This window comes from Palaemon carinicauda, unplaced genomic scaffold (genome assembly GCF_036898095.1).
Source record: "Palaemon carinicauda isolate YSFRI2023 unplaced genomic scaffold, ASM3689809v2 scaffold10, whole genome shotgun sequence".
NCBI lineage: Eukaryota > Metazoa > Arthropoda > Malacostraca > Decapoda > Palaemonidae > Palaemon > Palaemon carinicauda.
In genome coordinates, this window is record NW_027168482.1 from 783,357 (window position 1) to 808,770 (window position 25,414).

General features: G+C 42.0%; 1 protein-coding gene across 8 annotated transcripts in view; it reads right to left on the reverse strand.

Moving 5' to 3' along the window:
• Window positions 1-21,203, reverse strand: part of LOC137635197 (G patch domain-containing protein 2-like) — a 784,198-nt gene extending 762,995 nt beyond the window's left edge. For 6 of the 8 annotated variants that reach the window (XM_068367664.1, XM_068367658.1, XM_068367661.1 and 3 more), the window contains exon 1: window positions 21,000-21,202. In XM_068367664.1, coding sequence (XP_068223765.1) covers window positions 21,000-21,195 — 196 coding nt within the window. In that variant the 5' untranslated portion in view covers window positions 21,196-21,202. Of the gene's footprint in view, window positions 1-20,999 lie in introns of all 8 variants that reach the window. The other 2 variants (XM_068367662.1, XM_068367663.1) reach the window with 1 other exon arrangement.
• Window positions 21,204-25,414: the final 4,211 nt, after the last annotated feature.

The window sequence follows — 25,414 nt, forward strand, 5'->3', positions numbered from 1 at the left end:
TTTATACGCTCATTTCTTCCGTTTTCAAATTTCAAGATAAAAAAATTTTCATAATTCACTACTTCATAGTGACCAGGTAATACTTCTACTTTTCTATATCTTTCTGTACTATCATAATTTTTCACTCTCTCTCTCTTCTTCTCTAGCGTTTTATTATTCACATGACGTGAATAAGGTTCAAACGTTACAATGCTAGAACCCGAGTTGGAGCTGTCTGTACCGAAGTCCATGTTTGTATTTTCCAGGTCGTCAACAGAGGTGTTGGGTTTTTTTGAAAAAGCAAGCCGGGTTATCCACCTCTTATCGGAGGATGTCAGTCCTCCTATCCCATGTGGCCCAACACGAGAAGAGGCTTCAGCGGGGACCAGTCCTCTATTAGAGAGGGGGCTGCCTCTCTTAAGGTGGGTGTACACTGGTCAGTGGGGGTAGTTAGCCCCTCCCACCGTCGACTCCAATGCCTGGCGTCACCCATTACCCGCAAATATGGGTGACTTAAAACCGGGTCACTGGAGCCCGACTCTTAACAGACTTGGTCTGCACCCAATGGGGTCTGCCAGAGGGTGATGGCGTCTAAATTGGCACAGGTTGAGATGGAATGCCGTCCATCCCACACTGTGCCAAATCCAAAACAGCATCTAAAGTATAATCGAACATGCCAAAGTCATCAACAATATTGAGCCCAAAAGGAAGAGATGGGAGAAAAAAGACAATCAAAAGTAAAAGAGAAAGTACTGACTGATTTAGTTGGATCAACAGCTGGGCACCGAGGTCCAATGGGAAGTAGTTCCCACTGTTCATTAGAGCCCAGCTGCTAATCCCTAAGCCCCTCATCCTCATCAAGGCTTCAGCATCTGGGGGGTTTGTAAGGGGAGCCGTTATCAAAGTTACCCTATTTCTCATACTACTATTGAGTATCAAGATGGCGCCATATCCAAGATGGCGGTCATTCCTTGTAGCATTGAGCATGGTGTTACAGATATAGTAGCTTCGGGAGCTATTCCTGCAAAGGCCTTTTCTATAGAAAAGGAGGGTGGGTCCATCAGGACGACATGGCTATCTCACCCAAAAATAAATTTTTCGCTTCGCTCATAATCCGTTTTACCAGAGAATTACTACAGGTACTGTATCTGTGGATTTTCATCGGTGCCTTAACCTTGGGACAATTTTTCTATGGTCATCTGGACCATTGAGACAAATGACGTTACCGTTATCCGTCATTACCACTAATCATAGACAATGTTAGTGCTTCCTGCCCCCCTACAGGCAAGAGTCATACTAGACAGTAGAAAAGAGGCCTCAAGGTTAGCATATATTGTATGAGCAAACATAAGTATCCACCAGATATACAAACGGTCTCAAGCTTTGTATATATTGTCGGAACAATATCAGTGTCAACTATGTCCATTGTTTGTAAGCATACAATATGAGATTTACTTAGGGACCGTCCGCCATGTCCGCCATTTTTTTTTCTAATGATCCAAATTACACAATTTCTACATATGTTTTAGACATATATAATACCTTCATCATATAAAAATTTCAAGTCATTCGATCAAAAACTTTTGGATTTATTAGCAAAAATCATGATTTAAAAAAAATATTTAGGTACATTTTTCCTCACTATTATAATACCAAGTGTATTGAAACTTATACCACAAAAACTACTCTAACAACCGAACAATTCTGTCAGACAGAATTTTGATTTTCCTTTCTGTTTTTTTAATGAATTTTTATTTTTTTTTCCTCGTCTAGACGGAAAATAATCGTGAAAAAAAATGTAAAAAGAAAATCAAAATTTTGTCTGACAGAATTGTGGGATTTTTATTCTTCTTTTCAACGATATCTTTTTCTCTAATATCCAACAACAAATAAGTGAGAAAAATGTACCTAAGTGGGAATAAGTATGTTTTTGAGTTATGAGCTCCCAAAGATTTGCAGCAAACTTTCGCTTCTTTTCTAAAAGAAATCAAGATATTATTATGATAACTTTTATTGTTTATTCCTACATAAATGCACCCTAAACGAGGTATTTGAACCCTCAGTTTGCTATTCCTATGTTATGAGTTGCCAGCGATCTCTAATTGTTGCCAGTGTTTTAGTTAGCAGGTTTCAGTTTTGTACTCTTATCCATGTTTCCCTCTTTCTTGGTTCTTTTTTCTTGTTCTCCACTTACTTTTTGTTCTTTCTATCACCTTATGTAACATTGGCATTGCTATAAAATTCCAGAGGACGTTGTGAAAGCACAATCAACATACGAACTTCAAGTAAATAAACACATGCATTATAGTAAATAAACACATGCATTATAATTTCTATATGTCTTTGGAAACTTTGCTGATGTTTTCGTAGCTGGTAGTTTTCATTCACCTGCCCTCTACCAATGCCTTTCATTTCTGCCAGAAGTACGAGATTTCGAAACGAGAGAGAGAGAGAGAGAGAGAGAGAGAGAGAGATCATGAAAGCATTTGGCTGATATAGATGGCAGTTCAAATTGAGAGAGAGAGAGAGAGAGAGAGAGAGAGAGACGAGAGATCATGAAAGCATTTGGCTGATATAGATGGCAGTTCAAATTGACAGAGAGAGAGAGAGAGAGAGAGAGAGAGAGAGAGTTGAACATTGTTATTATAGTATTTGTATAAATGGGAGTTTTAAATAATTCGAGAGAGAGAGAGAGAGAGAGAGAGAGAGAGAGAGAATTAAAGTATTTGTATAAATGGCAGTGGTAAATAATTCGAGAGAGAGAGAGAGAGAGAGAGAGAGAGAGAGAGAGAACTGCGCATCTGTCAAACTCAGTCATACAGACGACGCCGTAAGGATGACGTCATCATTTAAAGACCGGTATATCCTCATTGTTTGGAAAAATGATTGACTATTTGTTCTTTCTATAACCTTGGGTAACATTGGCCTTGCTATAATGTTCCCGAAGGGGTTGTGGAAACACAATGTACATACGAACTTCAAGTAAACAAACGCATGCATTATAACTTTTATACATCTTTGGAAACTTTGGCTTCTGTTATTGTAGGAGTAGATTTCGTTCATCTACACTCTACCAATGCCTTCCATTTCTGCCAGACGTACGATAGCTCGAAATATAAGTGAAAAATCGCTATGGATATGCAAAATTAACACACAAAGACGATTTTGTCATGCAGACGACACAGTAAGGATGACGTCATCATTTAAAAACCTCTATATCTTCGTTATTTGTAAAAATAATTGGCTGAAACTTCTGGGGAGTATGTACGACATGTTTATGCATACATAGAAGCAATAAAACGATTTTCGATTTCTCAAAGTTGTTATGTCAATACCCCATGGCGGACGGTCCCCTTAAATAAGTAAGTAAAAGAACTCTGGCATCTTTAATGTGCAAATTGCAGGGCGAGAAATGACGCAATTACATTCTAATAGACATTTACTTCGAATAAATGACAAAATGGAATAACGAGTGAAACAAATGTAACATGTCAAAAGAATTATACATGCAACGTATACAGAAAATATTTTTCCTTCCTTGAAAGGGAAGAAATGATGAGTGCCACTCTAAAACTGAAAAATTTTAATAAATATTTCCTTTATAATTTCTGTAAATGTTGTATACTATCAACACTGTGTACTACGTACACACGGCACAAGTGTTATCTGTATAATTCCACACCTGAGATTTTGAACAGACTTAATGTCACCATGGTTACACTCACTTAAAAGGTATCACACCGGAAGTGTCATCACCTTTTCACCCTAATTGATAGTCCCAATCAATTAACTGTTCATTGCAGTACTAGACGACAGGTTTTAATACACTACCTGCCGCCGCCACATAATGCTTCAGTTCATGGACTTGCTTAGCGTAGTGTTTGTAGAACACTCTCGATGATTTCCATCCAGTATATGAGCGAAGACCCTCAAAGTCCATATACTGAAAAAAGTTCAGTGATGAAGGAATTTTCCTCGGATCATGACCTGTGGGTGTACTGTCAGGTTCTCCTCTGCGAATAAAGTAGGTGAGCTTCGCCCTCAATTGTTTCAGGGATAAGTTTGATCCAGAGGTTTCTCCTTTGAAGAGCTGTCCTCCCCTGAAGTCTGAAGTTCTATGAAGATAGACCTTTAGACACTCTACAGGACATAGAGAGACATCTTCCTTCAGAGGGCAGATTCTCCAGGGACCCCGTCTTTTAGTGGGTAGCTCATTCTTAGCGAGAAAAGTTGGATCAGGAAAGAGATTCAGTTCTCCCACTTCTGTGAACTGAATGTGACCCTCATTTCTTGATAGGGCTTCTATTTCACTAAATCTAGCCCATGAGGCTATAGCAAACAGGAAAATAACCTTCAGGGTTAGATCCTTGAGAGAACTATCTTCATTGTTCACAGATGAGGCATAATGTAGGACCTCGTCCAATGACCATGAGATGGGCTTCGGAGGAGCTGCAGTCCTAAGCCTAGCGCATGCCTTCGGAATCTTATTAAAGATTTCATTCGTCAGATCCACTTGAAAGGCATATAGAAGAGGTCTACACATAGTTATCGTGTTAGCTGCCAGACCTTGATTATGAAGGTGGATAAAGAGGGACAGGGAGAAGTTTATTGAAATTTCTTTTGGTCCTTTTGCTTTAACAAAAGCAACCCCCTTTTTCCAAGATGACTCATATTATCTTCTAGTTGACTTAGACTTGTACTCTTCTAGGAAGTCTATATTGCCTTCTGAGATCCCAAATCTTTTCTTAACCGCTAGGGCGAGAAAATCATGATGTGAAGGGTTTGGGCTCTATGTGATAAATCGAAGACAATTAACTTCTGAACCCTCTGAGATAGTGCTGGGTTCAGTACAACTGTCAGCCTCAGCCTCAGTTCCCTCACTAGAGGGAACCAGATTCTCTTGGACTATTTGGGAGCCACTAGAGCTGCTTTCCCTTGGAAGGATCTCAGCGTGTTGAGGACCTTCAGCAGGAGATTGGATGGAAGGAACAGGAGTTTCCGGGTCCATCCGTTCCACACTAGAGACATGGTGTCCGATATCTCCTCTAGAGGGTCCTCGTATGGGGCTACATATCGAGGTAGTTTCTTGATGACGCTCGTCACGAAGAGGTCGACCTGCAGTTCGGGGACTTGTTCCAATCTGGAAGAGAAAGGTTCTGCGTCTGTGGACCATTCTGACTCCATCGGCTTGAGCCTGAGTAGGGTATCCGCTGTCAAATTGCGGATCATTTGTACGTGAACTGCTGATAGGTGCCATCTCTTTAGGTAAAGGATGGCTAACATCACCTAGATTATATGAGACGATCGCGAGCCTTGTCAGTTCAGACATCTCACTCACTTCGCTGTCCCAGATCAGCCTGAGGAGGCCTGATCTGCGTGGAGAGTGTTTCTCCAACATCAACAGGACTGCCATGGCTTCCAAAAGGTAGATGAGAATGGCCTTGAGTAGACATGACCAAGTCCCTTGGGCTTTCCTCTGATGGGAGTGAACTCCCCATTCTTTCGTCGAGGCATCCATGCAGATGATCTTCGATGGTCGAGGTAGTTGCAAGGGCACGGTCCTCATTAGGCTTTTGCCCTTCGACCATGGGTTGAGAAGCGATCAAGGTAAGAACGATATCGGTCATTTTAGATCTCTTCGAGCGTTTGATGTGTATTTTCTTCAGACTCTACGCATCTTTCAGCTGTGCTCTTAGCACTGGGTCTGTCACTGCTGAGAACTGGAGAGAGTTCAGAACTCTTTCCTGTTAGCGTCTTGAAATCCTGACGGATTACTGTAGTCTCTTGACCGACCCCGCGATCTCCCTCTACATCCCTAAGGGAAAGGAGAGCCAGTGTGACCTCAGGTCCCAATGGTTTTTTAGCCATTGAAACCTTTGAGCTGGAGAGAATCGAGACTTCTTGAAGCTGATTCTGCATCCCCGATGTTCCAGGAACTGGGTTACTTCTATGGATGCTCGCAGACCAGCCACTTTGGGTGCTGCCCGCACCAGCCTTTCATCCAGGTACTTTGTTACCTGAACAGTTTCTAGGCATGGTTATTGCATGACTGCGTCCGCCAATTTCGTGAAGATACTTAGGACTGTGTTTAGTCCGAAGAGTATGGCTCTTAGGACATACGTTATCTTCTGTAACTTGAATACTAGGTAGGAGGAGAGGGGGCGACTGACTAGAAGCTGCCAGTGGAAGACTTCCTCTTTGAAGAGATGCCCCACTTCTGGAGAAGGTTCCTATTTTCCGTGGTGGCTTTCTCGATTACCTCTTTGACTACCTCGTTTGGACAGAGGTCTTTATCCCAGATGTTGGAAGATATCAGCTTCCTGGGTTCATGTTTCTCTGTTGCAGCAGCAAACACGAACTCCCTACAAGCTCTCCTAGCCTTCATAAAGGCATATAGGTCTTTTACTGAGGTGGTCATTTGCATTTTGGCCAAGACCATGAGCATGTCTAGGGTACTTCGATGGGCTGAACACATCTCTATGCAGTTTTTTAGGGATAAGAAGGATGCAAGTCTCTCTCCTTTGTCTCTTGTTCCTTGCACAAAAGAAACTCAGGAAGCCGCGTCTAGTTTCCCTAATGAAAAGGTTAAGTGAACTTCCTTCCAATCCTTCTCCTGCATGGGTAAAGCTAGTGACAGAGGCTTGCACTCCTCAAGTGCAGGACATGATTTGCCTGCCTCCACTGCCTTGGCAACAGATTTAAATGCCTTCCACATAAAGGGGAATGCTATTGAAGCAGGAGCAAGAAAGGTATGGTATCTCTTACTCAGTGCGAACACTTTCGACACCGAGTAACCCGCCTTTCTCAGGCTACTTGACAAGATAGCCAGTGCCATATCATGGTCGAGAGTCATGACTTCCTTCGGTTCCTTTTCTTTTTCTGACGTTGGTTCATGCTTCAGTCGAATGAAGCAATCAGGGAAAGCGTTAAAGCTTGGCCAAAACTGGATTTCGTCTAAAGGAACAGCTCCCAACTTCTCTGAGATGTAGAGTTTGCCGTCTAAAATCGGCATAAGCTCCACATACCTCCAGGGATTGGTTTTGGAGCATGTCGGGAGGTCTTGGTCTCTGGTCGCTTGTATGACCCTCGGGAGGCATCGAGTGGAGCTTCACAGAGCTCTATCTTGAGTTTCGCTTCCTTTGTTTCGCCTTGTTTGCAAAAGTTTTCCATTAGACCCGTAAGATGGGCCAGTAACTGATCCACTTTGTCTGAGGTTACCGGCTCCAGGGCCGGCACAGACGGAAGCAATTCCGACACGACATCGTCATCTTCTTCCAGGGGTGCTCTCCTGCCCTCCGTCCAGATAGCAATCTGGACGCAGGGAGGTGCGAATCGTGCCTGGGGCACCATTATTTCACTACTTGCTTTCGGGAACAGTAAGCTACGCATCTTATCGTTAGGTAGGTATGGCCCCGGAGAGATCTTCTGGACCCCTCTTATCCATTTGTGTAGTTTCTTACGTGCCGCATCCCTACACTCCATTGACTTGGGATTATCAAAACCTTCGGACACTAATGTCCAACAGAAATTGCAAATATGGGGTCCCAATATTGCAGGGATTCAGAAATAATATTGCAGTGGGCATGAGACCTGCATGCATTATGACCGTAAAAGTACTTACAGTGAACCCTCGCTACTTCGCGGTTCGACCATCGCAGATTCACCACTTCGCGGATTTTTTCCATAACCCATATATATACAGTAACATATATATATATATGTATGCATGTATTTATGTATATATGTAGGTATGTATATGTGTATACATATAAACAAATATATATATATATATATATATATATATATACACACACACACACACACATATATATATATATATATATATATACATATATATATATATATATATATATATATATATATATATATATATATATATATATATACATATATATATATATATATATATATATATATATATATATATATATATATATATCTAAAGTAGGAAGATGTGATGTAGTTCTAAGGGAAAAGTATGGGAAATATGTCTGGGTAATAAGCAAAGCTCTACCTCCAGTTTGTTTCTACATTATGATCAGAGATAAATGTAAACAAAACATTGGTTGCCATTTTTTATCGTGCTTTTTAGCGTGTTTAGGAAATGCATGATATAAAATCACCTTTAATATTTGTGCCTGTTTTAGTTTAGGGTACTGTAGTACATGCATTAAGTGTTCTGTACATTAAAGGGTAGTTTGTTAACAGTACTACGTACAAGGGAAGGTTTTAAAAGTCTGAATATACATGTTGAATAAATAGGTAAATATGGTGTCACTACTTCGCGGATTTTCACCTATCGCGGCCGCGACTGGAACCTATCTACCGCGATAAACGAGGGTTCACTGTACTCTTAATATTGCAGAAGACTGCAACACATTTCATCTGGGGTTCCTCCCGTAAAGAAAGGAAAGCAGAATGAGTATACAATTGTTTATCTCACCTGATAAGTAATATGTAATAGTCATCTTTTAATTATTATAGCTTAGGATAGTAAGCTAGAAAGGAATAGTGAGACACATACTTGTGTATCCCTTGCAAGCAATTGCTGTAACCTCCCCTCAGTATTATATTAGAGAGTTTCCTTTATCAAGGCAACTCGAACGAAAAGGGTTCTAACCCCTAGGGATAGAAAAGCGTACACTGCCACTGACCCTTCTAATTATTTAATACTGTGGGTTAAGGATAACTGATTTCAAATCAGAGCATTGAAGGAATTCTATTCTTTCAATATAGGTTCGGTCTCAGCAGAAGCCTGCACAAGGGTACCCAAGATATGTTAGAAACTAACTACTGTATAATAATACTATAGTTTTCTTTTTGCAATATATACCATATGGCAAAATACTGGCTACTGTATAATCATATAATGTAGTTCCGCCAGTGTGCTGTTGGCATGACTAGCATCTGGCGGCACGGTCCAGCCGGCATGTCGCCGACTGGACTAGAAATTAGAAAAGACACATATTTGTGTATCCTACCCAGCCCATTTGCTGTGACCTTCCCTTCCAATATTAAAACCATAGAGTTTCCTGATCAGGGAAGCTCTAAGATAAGGGTTCTAACCTTTAAGGATAGAAAGTGTACTACCACTGGCCCTTCTAAATTATTTAATATTGTAAGGTAAAATGTAAACTCATTTCTAATCAGAGTATTGAAAAAATTCTACTCTTTCAATATAGGATTGGTCTCAGCAAACACCTGGGCAAGGATACCCAAGATATATTGGAAAATAACTACTAGTATAATATATACAATAGTTTTCTATCTGCAGTATATACTATACTGCAATTATACTGACTACTGTACAAACATATACTGTAATTCAGCCGGCATAGCTAGTCCCTGACGGCACAGTCCAGCCAGCATACTAGATGATAGAGAGAGAGAAAGCATGGAGTGAAGGACTGCCTTATTACTGTGTATATTTACACTAAATAAGGATGTAAATATATAATTTACTGCCTTCACCAGAAAGAAGGTTCAAATGGAAGGGGAGAATGCATCATACAGGATTCCATCCAACCACAAGTACCATTGCCGGCATAGTCCGGCTGGCAGGCTAGTACCCGGCAGCACTGGTACAGTCAGCGTGCCGCCGGCTGAGTCAGTACCTGCCGGCACCAGCTGGGTTAATACCCCGGCAACAGGACTTGCATAGTCCAGCCGGCATAGGGCCGGCAGGCTAGCTCCCGGCAGCACTGGTACAGTCGGCATGCCGCCGGCTGAGTCAGTACCTGTCGGCGCCGGCAGGGTTAGTACCCCAGCAACAAGACTTGTGACCGGCAGTCCAAGGGAGGACTGAAGAACCTTGGTGACAGAATAGACTTCCCTCCAACAGCCATCATGGCTGCCGGCAGCCGCCATAGCCGCCGGCAACCGTCATGGCTGCCGGCAGTCAGTAAACAGCTGTTAAGTAGGAGCCCGGCCAGCCCCGCAACCCGCCGGCAAGCGGTGGGATTGCAGGACGACGGCCAAAGGGTTGCGATGGCTAGGCCATCACTACAGGACAGAGGGGGGAAGGAAAATGTACTTTATGAGATGTGGATGGAGCCGGCAGGGTTGCCGGTCCTACCACACCTCTAAGAAACTCTGTTTCAGTATCGGCGCCATCCTAGGCAGCAAGAGAATATCTATTCTCCAGCCTAGGGTCTGCCAATACAGTTAAGGGGACGGCGGCAGACTTGCCACCTCCTCTCAACAAGGGAGAAACAGAGTTCCAGTACCGGCGCCATCCTAGGCGGCAGAAGAATGTCTATTCTTCAGCCTAGGGTCTGCGAGCACAGGACTAGTCTTCTAGACCACAGGAAGAAGGTGGCGGCATCATACAATCACTTCAAGTGTGGCCTAGGGAGGTCTAGCCTCCTGTGCCGGCAGCCTAGTCCGCCAGGGGAATGACTATTCACCCTGCCGGCCGGCTGCCGGCAAAAGACCATATACTTTGAGGTTCTGACCGAAACCCAAAGCCTGCTATCTGCCGGCCAAGGGAAGACAGAAACCACTAGCCCAATCAAGCCTGAGTGTCTACTCGAAGGCAAGACTAACTAGGGTTGTAGCCTAAGGCTACACTCAGAAAGAAGGAGGGATTACCCTTAAATCTCCACTGGAGACAAGTATCGGTTTATATAATAATTCTAGGAGATATCTATCTCCACGTGAATTGATAAAATGATACACGAGGGTAAACGGGGAAATGTCTGAAATATACTACATCGCCTAGGTTAGGTTACCAAGGTAAAACGAGATCTCGGTTACCTAAATCACCGAAACTGTAACGTATACGATCGACATAGAAAGAGGAAAATTATGCATACCATAAATATCTTTACAAGTATATGCCTAAATAGCTTTCATAATTAATTAATGCTATTTCAACCGGGAAAGTCGTTCTACTAACTAAATAACACATGCCTAACGAACGACAGCACCCATGGCACCTCCGGTAACAGGACTAGCTACTAAGCACAATAAATTACTCTAATTTCACTGTGAAACAGGAGCTAAAATGTATACATTGTAAAGAATCAATACTCAACTTTCCAGACGCAAAAGAACGGATTTCGAGCGAAGCGAAAAATCTATTTTTGGGTGAGATAGCCATGTCGTCCTGATGGAAGGTTCCTTTAAGTAGCTTCCTAGGGTATATTTAACTACAGTGATATTCCCAGAGAATTTAACTTAAGGTCTCCAGAATTCTAACTCCCGGCGCGAATATCCTTAAAGTTTCCTTTCAGGATATCGCATAATATAAGGGGTCATATTCTTGACACGCCACATAGCAATCTGCACCCCGCATAGCGTTTACGCTTTGAGGGGGAAAAGTGGCAAAATAAAAGAGGAGCCGTTATAAAGTTCCCTTCCTCCGTTACTGTTTGAGTACTCAGATGGCGCCATAATCGTCCACCATCTTTATTCCTTGTAGCGTTGAGCTAGTACTTATAGATACAGTATTATCGGGAGGGATCCTGCTAAGGCCTTTCATAGAAAGGAAGGCGGGTATCAGGACGACATGGCTATCTCACCCAAAAATAGATTTTTCGCTTCACTCAAAATCCGTTTTTTGGGCTCAGGCCATGTCGTCCTGATGGAAAATTACCAGAGCATTAATGTATCTGTGGATTTCCCAGTTGTGCCTTAAACCTCAAGACAATATTTCCTTGGTCATCTAGACCTAAGAGACCTATGATATTACCGTTATATGTAATTTCTTCTAATCATATATTATGTTAGTGCTTCCTGCCCCCTACAGGGAAGAGTCGAACTAGACTCGGGAAAAAGTCTCGAAGTTGCATATTTCATATGACCAACCTAGCATTCAAAGGGACATACAGGTCTCACTGTATGCCTTTAGCTAAAGTTTGTATTTATAATATGAACACAGGTTCATGTCAGCCACCATAGCATCTGAGGTATAGCAAACCAGTTGTATACCGCAACAGACAAGTTTGCATCTTGTATTGAAACAAGTTACTTCTAGCTAGAAAGGTTTGCTTACATATAGGAACAAAGTTATTACCTTTGCTCAATATAATTATGCAGAATAATAAGGAATGAAAGGAATGCTCACACATAACTTTATTAAAATGTTTAGGGCGAAATAAGACGCACAAAACAATTAATCATTTATTGTCAAACAATAAATAAAAATTCAGCATACATTTATACATACATATACCAAGGCACTTCCCCCAATTTTGGGGGGTAGCCGACATCAACAAATGAAACAAAACAAAAAGGGGACCTCTACTCTCTACATTCCTCCCAGCCTGACAAGGGACTCAACCGAGTTCAGCTGGTACTGCTAGGGTGCCACAGTCACCCTCCCCCATTACCCACCACAGGTGAGCTTCATCTGTGGTGGATAACGGGGTAGGGTGACTGTGGCACCCTAGCAGTACCAACTGAACTCGGTTGAGTCCCTTGTCAGGCTGGGAGGAAGGTTGAGTCCCTTGTCAGGCTGGGAGGAACGTAGAGAGTAAAGGTCCCCTTTTTGTTTTGTTTCATTTGTTGATGTTGGCTACTCCCCAAAATTGGGGGAAGTGCCATGGTATATGTATGTATAAATGTATGCTGAATTTTTATTTATTGTTTGACAATAAATGATTAATTGTTTTGTGCGTCTTATTTCGCCCTAAACATTTTAATAAAGTTATGTGTGAGCATTCCTTTCATTCCTTATTATTCTGCATAATTATATCGAGCAAAGGTAGTAACTTTGTTCCTATATGTAAGCAAACCTTTCTAGCTAGAAGTAACTTGTTTCAATACAAGATGCAAACTTGTCTGTTGCGGTATACAACTGGTTTGCTATACCTCAGATGCTATGGTGGCATACATTTATAACAACATAAATATGCAAGTGAAATAGAATTTATTAACATAGACAAAAACAGAATAAATCAGAAATACTAGTTTTACCTGAAAACAAAATCTTTGCCACTCACATGAAAATTTAATACATTTTCTAATGTCTTTCTGAGAAGTCTGTCTCTTTACACTTGTGTAAAAACACATGGCACTCAGGGTTCAGTCTATGTTTCATCACCTTTGTACACTGGAACAGTCCATAATGTCTCAATGATGACATTTCACTTACCATGTTGCACTATAAAGTGCCAACATGTACACCCTTTAGAATTACTGTTCCTCGCGACACTAAGCGACAGGCTTTAGTACACTCCTTGCCGCTACCAATCGTTTTAATTTTTGCACTTGCTTCACGTAGTATTTGAAAAACACTCTGGATGACTTCCATCCAGTAAACGAGCGAAAGCTCTCGAAATCCATGAGCTGGAAAAAGTTTAACGAAGAAGCAATTTTCTTAGGATCATGACCTGCGGGTGTACTGTCAGGATCCGCTCTGCGAATAAAGTAGATGATCTTTGCCCTTAGTTGTTTCAGGGATAAGTTTGAGCAAGATGTTTCACCTTTAAAGAGCTGTCCTCCCCTGAAGTCTAAAGTTCTACGAAGATAGACCTTTAGACTCTCCACTGGACACAGCGAGACATCTTCCTTCAGAGGGCAGATTCTCCAGGGACCCCACCTCTTAGTGGGTAGCTCATTCTTGGCGAGAAACGTTGGGTCGGGAAAGAGATTTAGCTCTCACGTTTCAGCAAACTGGATATGGCCATCCTCCCTAGACAAGGCCACTATCTCACTAACTCTAGCCCCTGAGGCTAGAGCAAACAAGAATATACTGTAACTTTATGAGTCAAATCTTTCAAAGAGCAAGTATCGTTATCCAAACTTGAAGCAAAATGTAGTACCTTATCCAAAGACCATGAGATGGGCCTTGGAGGTGCTGCAGGCCTGAGCCAGGCACAGGCCTTAGGGATTTTGTTAAAAATCTCATAAAGGAAGGGTCTAGTCAAGGCAGATTTACACGTAGTTATTGTGTTGGCTGCTAAACCTTTTTCATGAAGGTGAGTAAAGAAAGACAAGCAGAAATCCATCGAGATTTCCTTTGGATTTCTTGCCTTGACAAAGGCCACCCACTTCTTCCAAGATGACTCGTATTGCCTTTTGGTAGATTTTGACTTATATTCCTCTAAGAAGTCTATATTTTCTTTCGAGATCCCAAACCTTTTCTTTACTGCAAGGGAGAGAAAATCATGAGATGAAGGTCTTGGGTTTTCTGTAATGAAGCGAAGACAGTCGACTTCTGTACTTGCTGAGATAGAACTGGGTCCGGAAGGAGAATCAGCCTCGGCTGTAATTCCAAAATTAAATGGAACCAGTTGCTCCGGGGCCACTTGGGAGCCACTAGGGCTGCTGTTCCTTGAAAAGATCTCAGCTTGTTGAGGACCTTCATCAGCAGGTTGTATGGAGGGAACAGGTAAAGCCTGGTCCATTTGTTCCAGTCAAGGGACATGGCGTCCACTGCTTCCGCTAGAGGGTCCTGGTATGGGGCCACGTATCGAGGAAGTTTCTTGTTGTCGCTCGTTGCGAAGAGGTCGACCTGCAGTTCCGGACTTGATGGAAGACGAAGGAGAATGATCTTGCATCTAGGGACCATTCTGACTCTATCGGAGTTATCCTGGATAGAGCGTCCGCTGTCACATTGCGGAACCCCTGAAGGTGAACTGCTGACAAGTGCCATCTCTTCTTTTCCGCTAAGCGGAAGATGGCCAACATCACTTGGTTGACTTGAGGCGATCTCGAGCCTTGGCGATTCAGACATCTCATTACCACCTCGCTGTCCAAAATCAGTCTTATGTGGACTGAAGGGCGAGGGGATAATTTCTTCAGTGTGAGGAAGACTGCCATGGCCTCCAAAATGTTGATATGGAAGGTCTTGAATAGAGAGGACCAAGTTCCTTGAACTCTGCGTTGATGAGAGTGACCTTCCCATCCTTCCAATGATGCATCCGTGTGGATGACAACTGAGAGTGGAGGCGGTTGCAGAGGTGTTGACCTCTTAAAGTTTCTGGCCTTCAACCATGGCTTGAAAAGTGATCGTAGCCGAATCGGTATTGGTCTTCTTAGATCTCTTCAAGCGTTTGATGCGCATCTTCTCCAGACTCCTGACGCATCTTTTAGCTGTGCTCTTAGCACTGGGTCTGTCACTGATGCAAACTGAAGGGAGCCCAGCACTCTCTCCTGTTGGCGTCTTGAAATCCTGTCAGATTTTAGAAGTCTCTTGACAGATCCCGCTATCTCTCTCCTCTTCTTTAATGGAATGGAGAGACGATGTGACCGTAAGTCCCAATGTATGCCTAGCCATTGGAATTTCTGAGCTGAAGATAGTCGAGACTTTTTGGTGTTGATCTTGAATCCTAGATGTTCCAGGAACTGGATCACTTTCTTGGATGCTTGCATGCATTTCAACTCAGAGGCTGCCCACACCAGCCCATCGTCCAGATAGGATACCACCTGGACACCTTGTAGGCATACTGTAGTTGTTGAACATCTGCTTCTGCAAGCTTCGTGAAGATCCTTGGGGCTATGTTTAGTCCGAAGGGCATGGCTCTGAAAGCGTACTTTCTTTTTTGTAGCCTGAATCCTAGGTAGGAGGAGAGTTGGCGATTGATTGGAATGTGCCATGTCTATGGAGACTGTGTATGCCCTTTTGGGCAACAGGGCCCTTATGTGTTGAAGGCTCAGCGTGTTGAAGGCTCAGCATCTTGAACTTGTCGTTCTCTATAAACTCGTTGAGTGGCGACAAATAAAGAATGACACTGAGTTTGACTGAGTCCTTCTTAGGAACACAAAACAGCCTTCCTTGCAATTTGATGGACTTTGCCCTCTTCATCACCCGTTTGCTCATGAGCTCTCGGGTATATTCTTCCAGAACGGGGGTGGAGTGTTGGAAGAACTGAGGAAATGATGGTGGAGCTGTCTTCCAGCTTCAACCTAGTCCGTTCTTGATTAGGCTGTGGGCCCAGGGATCGAAGGTCCAATGATCCCGGAAGAGTCGGAGTCTTCCTCCTACCGGAAGCATCACATTGCTTCTGGTTTCCGGAGGGCTTGCCTCCTTGACCGCGTGCTCCCCTACTCCCTCTTCCTCTCGAGGGACGTCTAGAGGAATCTCTACCTGACCCCCTACCTTTAGGGCGAAAGATGGTGGTCTGCCTCTCATAGGCGAGAGTAAAGGCTGGTGACTGAGTCACCACCTGGTAGGCGAGTTGGGGCTGTGCCACCATCTGTGGCACCGCAGTCATGGGAAGTTGTTGTTGTCTAGCAGGGCAAGAAGGCACTCTTGGCCTCTTTGTCTTCCTCTTCAGTTGGGGACCCTCATCCGGAGAAGACTTCCTCTAAGCCGACATGCCCCACTTCTGGAGAAGATTTCTATTCTCTGTGGCGGCCTTGTCAACTATTTCTTTGACCAATCAATTTGGGAATAGGTCTTTCCCCCAGATATTGGAAGATATCAACTTCCTGGGCTCGTGTTTGACAGCTGCCGAGGCAAACACGAACTCTCTACAAGCCCTTCTTGCCCTAACAAAACTGTAGAAGTCTTTAGTTAGGGTTACCAAATGTGTTTTGGCCATGACCATGAACATATCCAGGGATCTCTGTTCACTGGCCATTGCCTCCATGGTCACCTGGAGGGGCAGAGAGGCAGCAAGCCTCTCCTTTGTATCTTGTTCCCTGCACAGGAGAAACTCAAGACAACTTGGGGAGGTTTTCGCTGAACTGACGTCCAGTGATATCAGCCTCCAACTTCCCGACTGAGAAGGTAAGCTGAATATCCTTCCATTCTTTGTGATCCGTTGCCAAGGCTAGGGAAAGGGGCTTACACTCCTCCAGTGTAGGGCAAGGTTTCCCAGCTTCCACTGCCTTAATCACCGCCTTAAACCCTTTTTCCGCAAAGAGGAAGGCTATAGTTGCTGGAGCAAGAAAAGAGGGATGTTTCTTGGTCAGGGCCGGCACCTTCGAATTGGTGAAGCCCCTGTCCTTCAAACTGTTGGCTAGCAAAGCCTGAGCCTTCGTATGGTCAAGCACTATGACCTCCTTAGGCTCTGCCTCCTCCTTGGATACAGGTTTGGCCCTTAGGCGATTGATTGATTGAAAGTTTTCTGGCATCCTGACATGTAAGGTCATTGACGCCGATAGCATTTATTATATATGAAAAATAAAAGAGAATTCAATTAAAACCATAAAAGTTAAGAGGTCATTACAATAGTTAAATAGTTTTCAGAAGACCTGCTTCTGAAATAAATCTAAAAATTCCGATCGCATAGTATGACACATCATGTCAAAGAATCTTGGCAAGGATGAACCTGCCATCCTCACCTCGAGCCTCAAACAGATATCTATTTCTTAAGTTAGTAAAATTAGGGCATTCGGTCAACAAATACCTCACTGTTAAAGGTACTAAACAGTCCTCGCAATACAGTTGGTGTTGGCCCTTCAGCAGAAACTCGTGTGTCAACCGTGTGTGACCAATACGGAGACGAACGAAGCAGTCTGGATAAGACTCAAAGCTGGGCCAGAACTCAATGTCCTCGATAAGGACAGCTCCCAGCTTCTCTGTAATAAAGATCTTACCGCTTGTAATCGCTATGTACTCGGCATGCCTCCATGGGTTTACCTAGGAACACGAGGGAAGATCCTTTACGTTGAGTCTCCTTTGAGACCCACGGGTCGCTGCCAGCAGAAGAATCTCCTTCCTGAACGCAGCTTCCCTTTGTTCGCTTTTCTTCTCAAACTTTACATAACAGATTAAAAAATGACAGAAAACATTAACACTTAATTTTAGGAAACATTTCCAAATGGTTGGAAATATCAACACAACCTTACGATAAACTTGGAATTAATTTTTTTTTTCAATTAATATATACAGTACTGTATATATATATATATATATATATATATATATATATATATATATATATATATATATATATATATATATATATATATATATATATATATATATATATATATATATATATATATATATATATATATATATATATATACATATATATATATATATATATATATATATATATATATATATATATATATATATATATATATATATACTTTACATTTTGTATTTTCTGAATTTGATTACACTACGTATTTTCTTCATCACTGCCACTTTTCTTTCATTTTTTTATCTTGCTCTGGGTCTGCTACTGAAGGCCTCTCTTTAAAAGAAATCATCCAAAGAAGCTTGTTTCTGCCAGCTTCTTAAAATTTTCACAAAATGACTAAGGCAAAGGTTATTAGAGTATTCAAGTGCACAACCTGTAATAATTTTTTCTGAGTGTCTCTTTTCTATAAGAGCCACCATTTTATAGTAGCCATCTAGACCCTCCTTAATTTCTCCCGTTATCAGTTAGTCATCCTACTTCCCCTCACCACTAGAATACTCTTCCTGAACGACGTTGAGTCACATGGCCTCCAACTCCTTCAGGTCATCCGTCGTAAGCTCCTCTTGGTGCTCCTCGATAACCTCATTGATGTCGGCCTCATCAACTTCCAGACCCATGTTCATCCTGAGTGTAACAATCTCGGCAACCTCAAAGTGAGCAACAGGTTCAGGATAGTCAACATTTTCGCCTTCGTCTTCAGCTTGGCCTTCGTGGAAGCCCTCGAAATCTCGTGAGAAGATGGCTTGATCTATGACTTTGAGGCATTTCACAATATCGAAATGCTCCTTCCAAAATTGACGAAGGGTTTGGTTTGTGCTCTGTGATTTTGAAACATCTCTTGAAGAGATATTTCGTATAGTTTCTTAAAGTTTGAAATCACTTACTGGTCCATGGGCTAAAAGAGAGGGGTGGTGTTAGGTGGAAGAAAGAGAAGCTTGATGAAGGAATACTGAGCTAGGATATCTTCCTCGAGGGCAGAAGGGTGAGAAGGGGCATTGTCCAACACCAGCAGGCATTTAAGAGGGAGGCGCTTCTCCTCCAAATAGTTTTTCATAGTCTGGCCAAATCAAACAATTACTCACTCGGTGAACAAGTGTCTTGTTACCAAGGCTTTTACACTAGCCCTCCACAATACGTGAAGATTCTCCTTAATAACTTTGTGGGCCTTGAAGGTTCAAGAAGCATCAAGAGCGATACACCAGCAGGGGTTTCACAGAGTGCAAGGGTAAGCCTGTCCTTCATAGGCTTATGCCGGGGTAGCCTCTTTTCTTCTGCCGTGATGTACGTTTGACAAGGCCTTTTTTTTAAAAAAAAAAGTCGTTTCGTCGCAGTTGAAGACTTGCTGGGGACTGTAGCCTTCCTGAGAGTTAACTTGTCAAACTTCTTAACAAACACTTCAGCCGATTTGGTGTCCAAGCTTGCAGCCTCCCCATAACGCACCACCGAATGAATACCTGAGCGTCTCTTAAGTTTTTCAAACCACCCATGAGAAGCCTTGAATTCTGAGGGGTACCTACTTTGATGTTCCTTTTCCTGCGTCGGCTTCGGCCTGAGCATGCACGAGATCACCGAAAATGCCGCTGGCCTCCTGGCAGATTATCGCTTCAGTGATAGTGTCTCCAGCCATTTCCTTGTCTTTAACCCAGACAAGCAGCAGTACTGTATCTCCATCTCATCGTGGAGGTGGCTCCTCTTGCTGGAGAAAACAGTCACGCCCTTAGAAGGTGTTGCTGCTTTGATGGCTTTCTTCTGCTTCAGGATCATTCCTATCATAGACGGATTTCGACCATATTCCTTCGCGATCACATTTAACCGCAAGCCAGCCTCATATTTCTTGATTATTTCCATCTTCGTCTCCATAGAAAGCATCATCCTCTTCTTTTCCTGAACATCGGAAACTTTCTTGGGAACCATGGCTAATAACGTAATATCACACACAATACAGTAGTTACGAAGGTGAAATCACAAACACTAAGTCAATGCGTACAATACCGCTGCTGAAACAAAAAGAAATAGGAACACCAATGCGTAGATGCATGATGGGATACAGTACAGTAGATGCTGACCAATAGGAGAGCAGGATCTTAAGGTGGTAACTAGCATCTGAGTAGGGAGATAACCAATGGGAGCATGGGAAGATGGTGGAGAGTTTATGGGCTGGCGGCGCGCAAATTTTAAAATCAGTCTCGGACACGGCCGGGCTCTCGTACCGTACCTCCTTCCGTTGTCCGAAACATTTTTCGTTATGCGAATCGTGAAATTCTTCGCATCTCGTCGCGCAGTGAAAATTTTGTTAGCAGAATCTTTCGTGTCAAGAGATATGACTCTACCTCAGGGATGACTGTAAAGGCAAAGAGATTCTGTCTCCTAATGAGGACTGCTTTCCCTTGAAAGACAACCATTAAGAAACTTGAACAGATCTTGAATTCCAGTCCCATATTTTGCCAGGCAAGAATGCATTCAAAAGACTACTACAACATACACTTGTCACAAGAAATCCTTGGCTGTGGTCAAATAGACTGCAGGGAAGGTATGAGAGGCAAGAAAGACTTCTTTCACTCGAGAAGGCAAAGAACCTCTTCTGAAATCCCCATAAAAAACACACAACATTAACACACTAGAAAAGAAAAAAAACTAAGTTTGCCGAAACTCCAGCCTGCGGAAACGTCCATTCTCCCTGGCAGCTGCTATCAAAGTGGTTTGTCAGTGAGACAGCAAGGCCGGGTGCTTCCCCGCTACCGGCACGTTGTTGACACTTCGTTATAATTCTTAATTGACATATTCCAGCTTTGCTATTATCCATTTTCCTATGTAGAGGACAAAGGTTTGTATCTATGTAGGAACAAACAAGTTTAAAATGGCCATATTGAGGCAGAAGAGCAGTACGTGTGTACTGAACTGTGGCCTAAGTCAAAGAGAAAGTTACTCTACTTGGTGGGTAGATGGTAGGCTCCTACCCTCCACCTGCCAGCTACTAGTAACTACCTGGTTAAAAGTTTAAATAGTTGTTCTATCTTTGCTGAAGTCATACTCCTATCAAAGGATGATGGTTTGTATTCGAGAAGGAACAATTAGACAACACAATTAAGCAATGGAAATGTCACTAACTAATCTGGTATGGTAATGATGATTAGGGTATGTATCTTTTCAAAACATAACACAGCAAGCACTCACTCAAACTGTTAGGCAATTTTACACGACGTTTGAAACCTCGTCTTTTACGATGGTACTGGGGGAGCTGTGACTCATCCAGAGCATGGGTGAGGTCAGAGACAAGTGCGTCCATCTTGTGTTTTAAATCCACCACCGTCACCACTCTCAGCCGGTCCCCTCCACTCGCCATACCACTGGTAAAGAAGATACTTTTCATTAATAAAATTTTAGAAAATGTAATATCAAATTTTAAAAGTAATTTGTATTTTTCCTAGCTATGCAAACCTGAATCTTTTAATTGGAGATTGATTCATAAGCTCAGCTGGAAATCGGCAGTTAGAACTCATAACAAGGTGTAGTCAGTAATTACCAGTCAGTGGCGAGGAAGCTCCATCCCCCTTGCTGGTACACTGAACAATCACTTTGACTGTGTCTGGGACTTTTGGGGGAGGTGATGGCAGGGAGTTGAGTTAAAGGACTCATCAGCAATCCACGGATTGCTGATCTCAGGCCTGATAAGGTGTGGGCAATAGCATCCCAGACACCTCACAAATCAGGGCTTTAAGTACTGTACTGCCAGGTTAATGGACAAGCAACCTAAACTGTAGTGAAATCTCTCTTTTTAGATTAGTAAGTCTGTCAAGTAAGGTACTGTATACACAATTTGATGAGTTTGCCTATACATATCCATACTTCTCCTCGTAAGGAAGAGAGAAGTGGACAGATACTCTCACTCTCAATTTAGAATCATGTAACCACTAATCTTAGGTGCGATACTTTTGGTCCTGTGAAGGAACTAGGGTTGCTACACAACTGGCTGAGCAGCAATCACGGTCCAAGTTGAAACGTATCTAAAGGCCTGCAAGTACATTCCTGCAAATAATGCACAGTGAATATGGTCTGACGTTTTCATACTACAGCGTCTAAAACTTTAACCACATAGATTTTTCTTGAAAGTGAGGGTAGCACCAACTCCTCTGATCACATGGGTGAGTACCTAAACTTGATCTGATGCGTCACATATCTAATGAGTAATGCTCTGCTAATAGTCTCCAGCAGCCAAAAGGGTATTGTATATGTTCTCTTTACTCAACCAGAGCTTACAAAAAGGTTTTGTAACCTAGGTCTGACATTCTGGGTTGTTTTAAGGTAGTGCCTTAAACCCTTTCCAAGACACAAAAGTAACTCATCCAGATTGTCGGTTACTTTCCTAAGTGAATATTGATTGATTGATTGAAAGTTTTCAGGCATCCTGACATCTAAGGTCATTGACGCCGATATCATTTAGTTTATGTATAATAAAAAAAAAAATATTCAATTAAAATCATAACAGTTGAATGTCATAAAAGTTAAATAGTTTTCAAAAGACCTGCTTCTGAAATAAATCTAAAAATGCCACTTGCATAGTAGGACACATCATGTCCAAGAATCTTGGCAAGGATGAACCTGCCACCCTCACCTCGAGCCTCAATTAAATATCTATTCCGCAAGTTATTATAATTGGGGCATTCGGTCAACAAATGCCTCACTGTTAAGAGGTACTAAACAGTCGTCACAATACGGTTAGTGTTGGCCTTTCACCAGAAACTCGTGTGTCAACCGAGTGTGACCAACACGGAGAGGACAAACAGACGTCTCACATTTTCGGGGCATCATGTTATACCTCAAAGGAGATATGACATTTGTTACCTCTCTCATTTTATTGCCATCTAGGCTATCCCAGTGCTGTTGCCATTTATTGCAAAGCAATTTCTTGATGTTAGGTAGGAAATCATTACAAGGAATGGGATACCTTCTTGGCAGCAACTCGGATGCAGCATTCTTTGCCAGTGAATCTGCCTTCTCATTCCAAGACACACCTACATGTGCTGGAGCCCAACAAAAACAAACTGTTATACCTCTCCGTGCAATAATAAAAAGTCATTCTAAAATCTTTAAAACTAGAGGGTTATTAGAATTAAAAACTTCTATAGCTTGAAGGACACTCCTTGCATCACTAAAAATTGTAAAATTACCCTCCTCCTCCAACGCTATTTTCTCAATAGCGGTTAATATGCCATACAGTTCGGCAGTAAATATGGAAGTGGTTAGAGGAAGTGCACCTCTACAATTAAAACCATTACTATGTACTCCAAATCCAATGCCAGCATCAGATTTGGAGCCATCAGTATATATATAAGTTGATCCTCCATGTTCTTCAACATGTTCCATAAAAAGAGACCTGGCTTCTAGGTCTGTCATATTCTTCTTAACTCCAATAAAGTATTTACAAAAAGATATCTCTGGTAATTTCCATGGAGGTGTTGATGATACCTTGAATGGAAGTACCTTACTTCTAATTATATCCAGACTGTTTAATAATTGTTTCACCCGAAAGCCATAGGGTTGAAGAGATTTTGGGTGCAACTCAAAGTATATTGGATGCCTTACAAAGCTTGCAGTATGAAAGGCTAAAGAATTTAGGAGTCTTTGCAATCTGAACCAATACCAAATAATGTAAGACATTTGGTAAAGGTTTAGATGCAACTCTCCAGCATCAACAAGGAGACTTGGGATGGGTGAGGTTCTAAACGCTCCTGTGGACAATCTAATACCAGCATGTTGTATTGAGTCTAATATCTTTAATCGGCTTGGGGTGGCTGAGGAGTATATTTCCCATCCATAAATAATTTTGGAAAAAATCAAGGCCTTGTATAATTTTAAAAAAGTATTGCGGTCTGCCCCATGATGTATGGGACAATACTTTTAAAAGATTCAGAGCCTCAATACATTTAGCATTCAATGCTTTTAGGTGAGAAACATATGTAAGTCTACAATCAAATATCAAACCTAAAAATTTAGCTTCCGCTACACATGGGATACGTTGACCTTTAATGTATATGTCCGGGTCCAGATGTGCTCCACGGATACAACAGAAAAGTACAATAGTAGTTTTACTTGTCAAGAAATTAAATCCATTCATATCGGCCCAGTGGATAATTTTGTCAATTGAGGGTTGTAGTTTTCTCTCAATCATTGCCATTCTAGCTCCAGCAAATGATATGGAGAGATCATCCACAAATAATGTTGAGAGAAAATCCCGGGGAATGGCTGAGGATAACCCATTAATTGCTAGTGCAAAAAGGGTCACTCTCAGCAAACTACCCTGAGGAACTCCTTCTTCCTGGCACTTACTCTCTGATAATCAGTTTCTCCCACTCTCACTTGAAAAACTCTATGTGAAAAAAATGCCTGAATAAATAGTGGAAGCTCTCCTCTCAATCCCATTTCATGAATGTTTTTAAGTATACCATATCTCCAAGTGGTATCATATGCCTTTTCAAGGTAAAAAAAGACTGTCACATGGTGCTGTTTGGAAGCAAACGCTTCACAAATAGAGGACTCAAGTCGTATCACACATTAATCGAGTGCATTTTTCTGAATCTACATTGAATCGGTAATAAAATACTCTTCTTTTCAAGGTACCAAATCAGTCTTGCATTGACCATCATCTCCATGATTTTATATAGACAAGATGTCAATGCAATAGGTCGGTAGTTTTCTGCTAAAAACTTGTCCTTACCGGGTTTTAAAAAGGCTAAAATAATGGCTATTACCAAACACTTGGATAACTATGATCATGCTATTTTCTATTAATAATGCTTAAAATAAATAACTTATAATTAAAATGTACATGTTTAATCATTGCATATGGAATTCCATCAGGTCCAGGGGCTGTATTATTACAATTAGTAAGAGCGGAATCATATTCTCTTTCAGTAAAAGGAGAATTATATGACTCTTCCCTTCCTGTTACAAAAACTTAACATTTTCTTTTCCTCGTTGCTACTATACTGGTGACCAGGAGCTCCTTCACACTTGCTGGATACATTTGAAAAATGTTCGGCCAGGGCATTGCTGACATCATTTCCTTCAGTCATATACTGACTGCTCACCTTCAAAACTGGTGGAGGGTTTGGGGTAAATTTGCCGGCAATCTTTATTATTTTCCTACACACAGCAGATGGTGGTGTTCTACTGTTAATGGAGGAAACAAAAGACACCCATGACTGGTGCCTAGATTTCTTCATGGCACGACGGAACTGTGCTCTACATTTCTTGTATATAATCAAATTGCCCTCAGTGCGGTGTCTGCGCAGTCGTGTTAAAGACCTTATTGTGGCTCTGTGCAGGGCAGTTAGTTCTGAAGACCACCAGGGGACTGATCGTCGTTTGAATAACCCTGTTGTTTTGGGAATTGAATCAACTCCTGCTGTATGAAGGGTTCCATTCAGTAAGTCTATGGCATCATCAATATTTTCAAACTGTTCTGCATTTCCTTCAATTTCACTTAGCTCACAAAATCTATCCCAGTCCGCCTTATCAAGATTCCATCGTGGAGATCTTTGAAAAGGTGGACCATTCTAGGTGTTTATAACGATTGGTGCGTGATCACT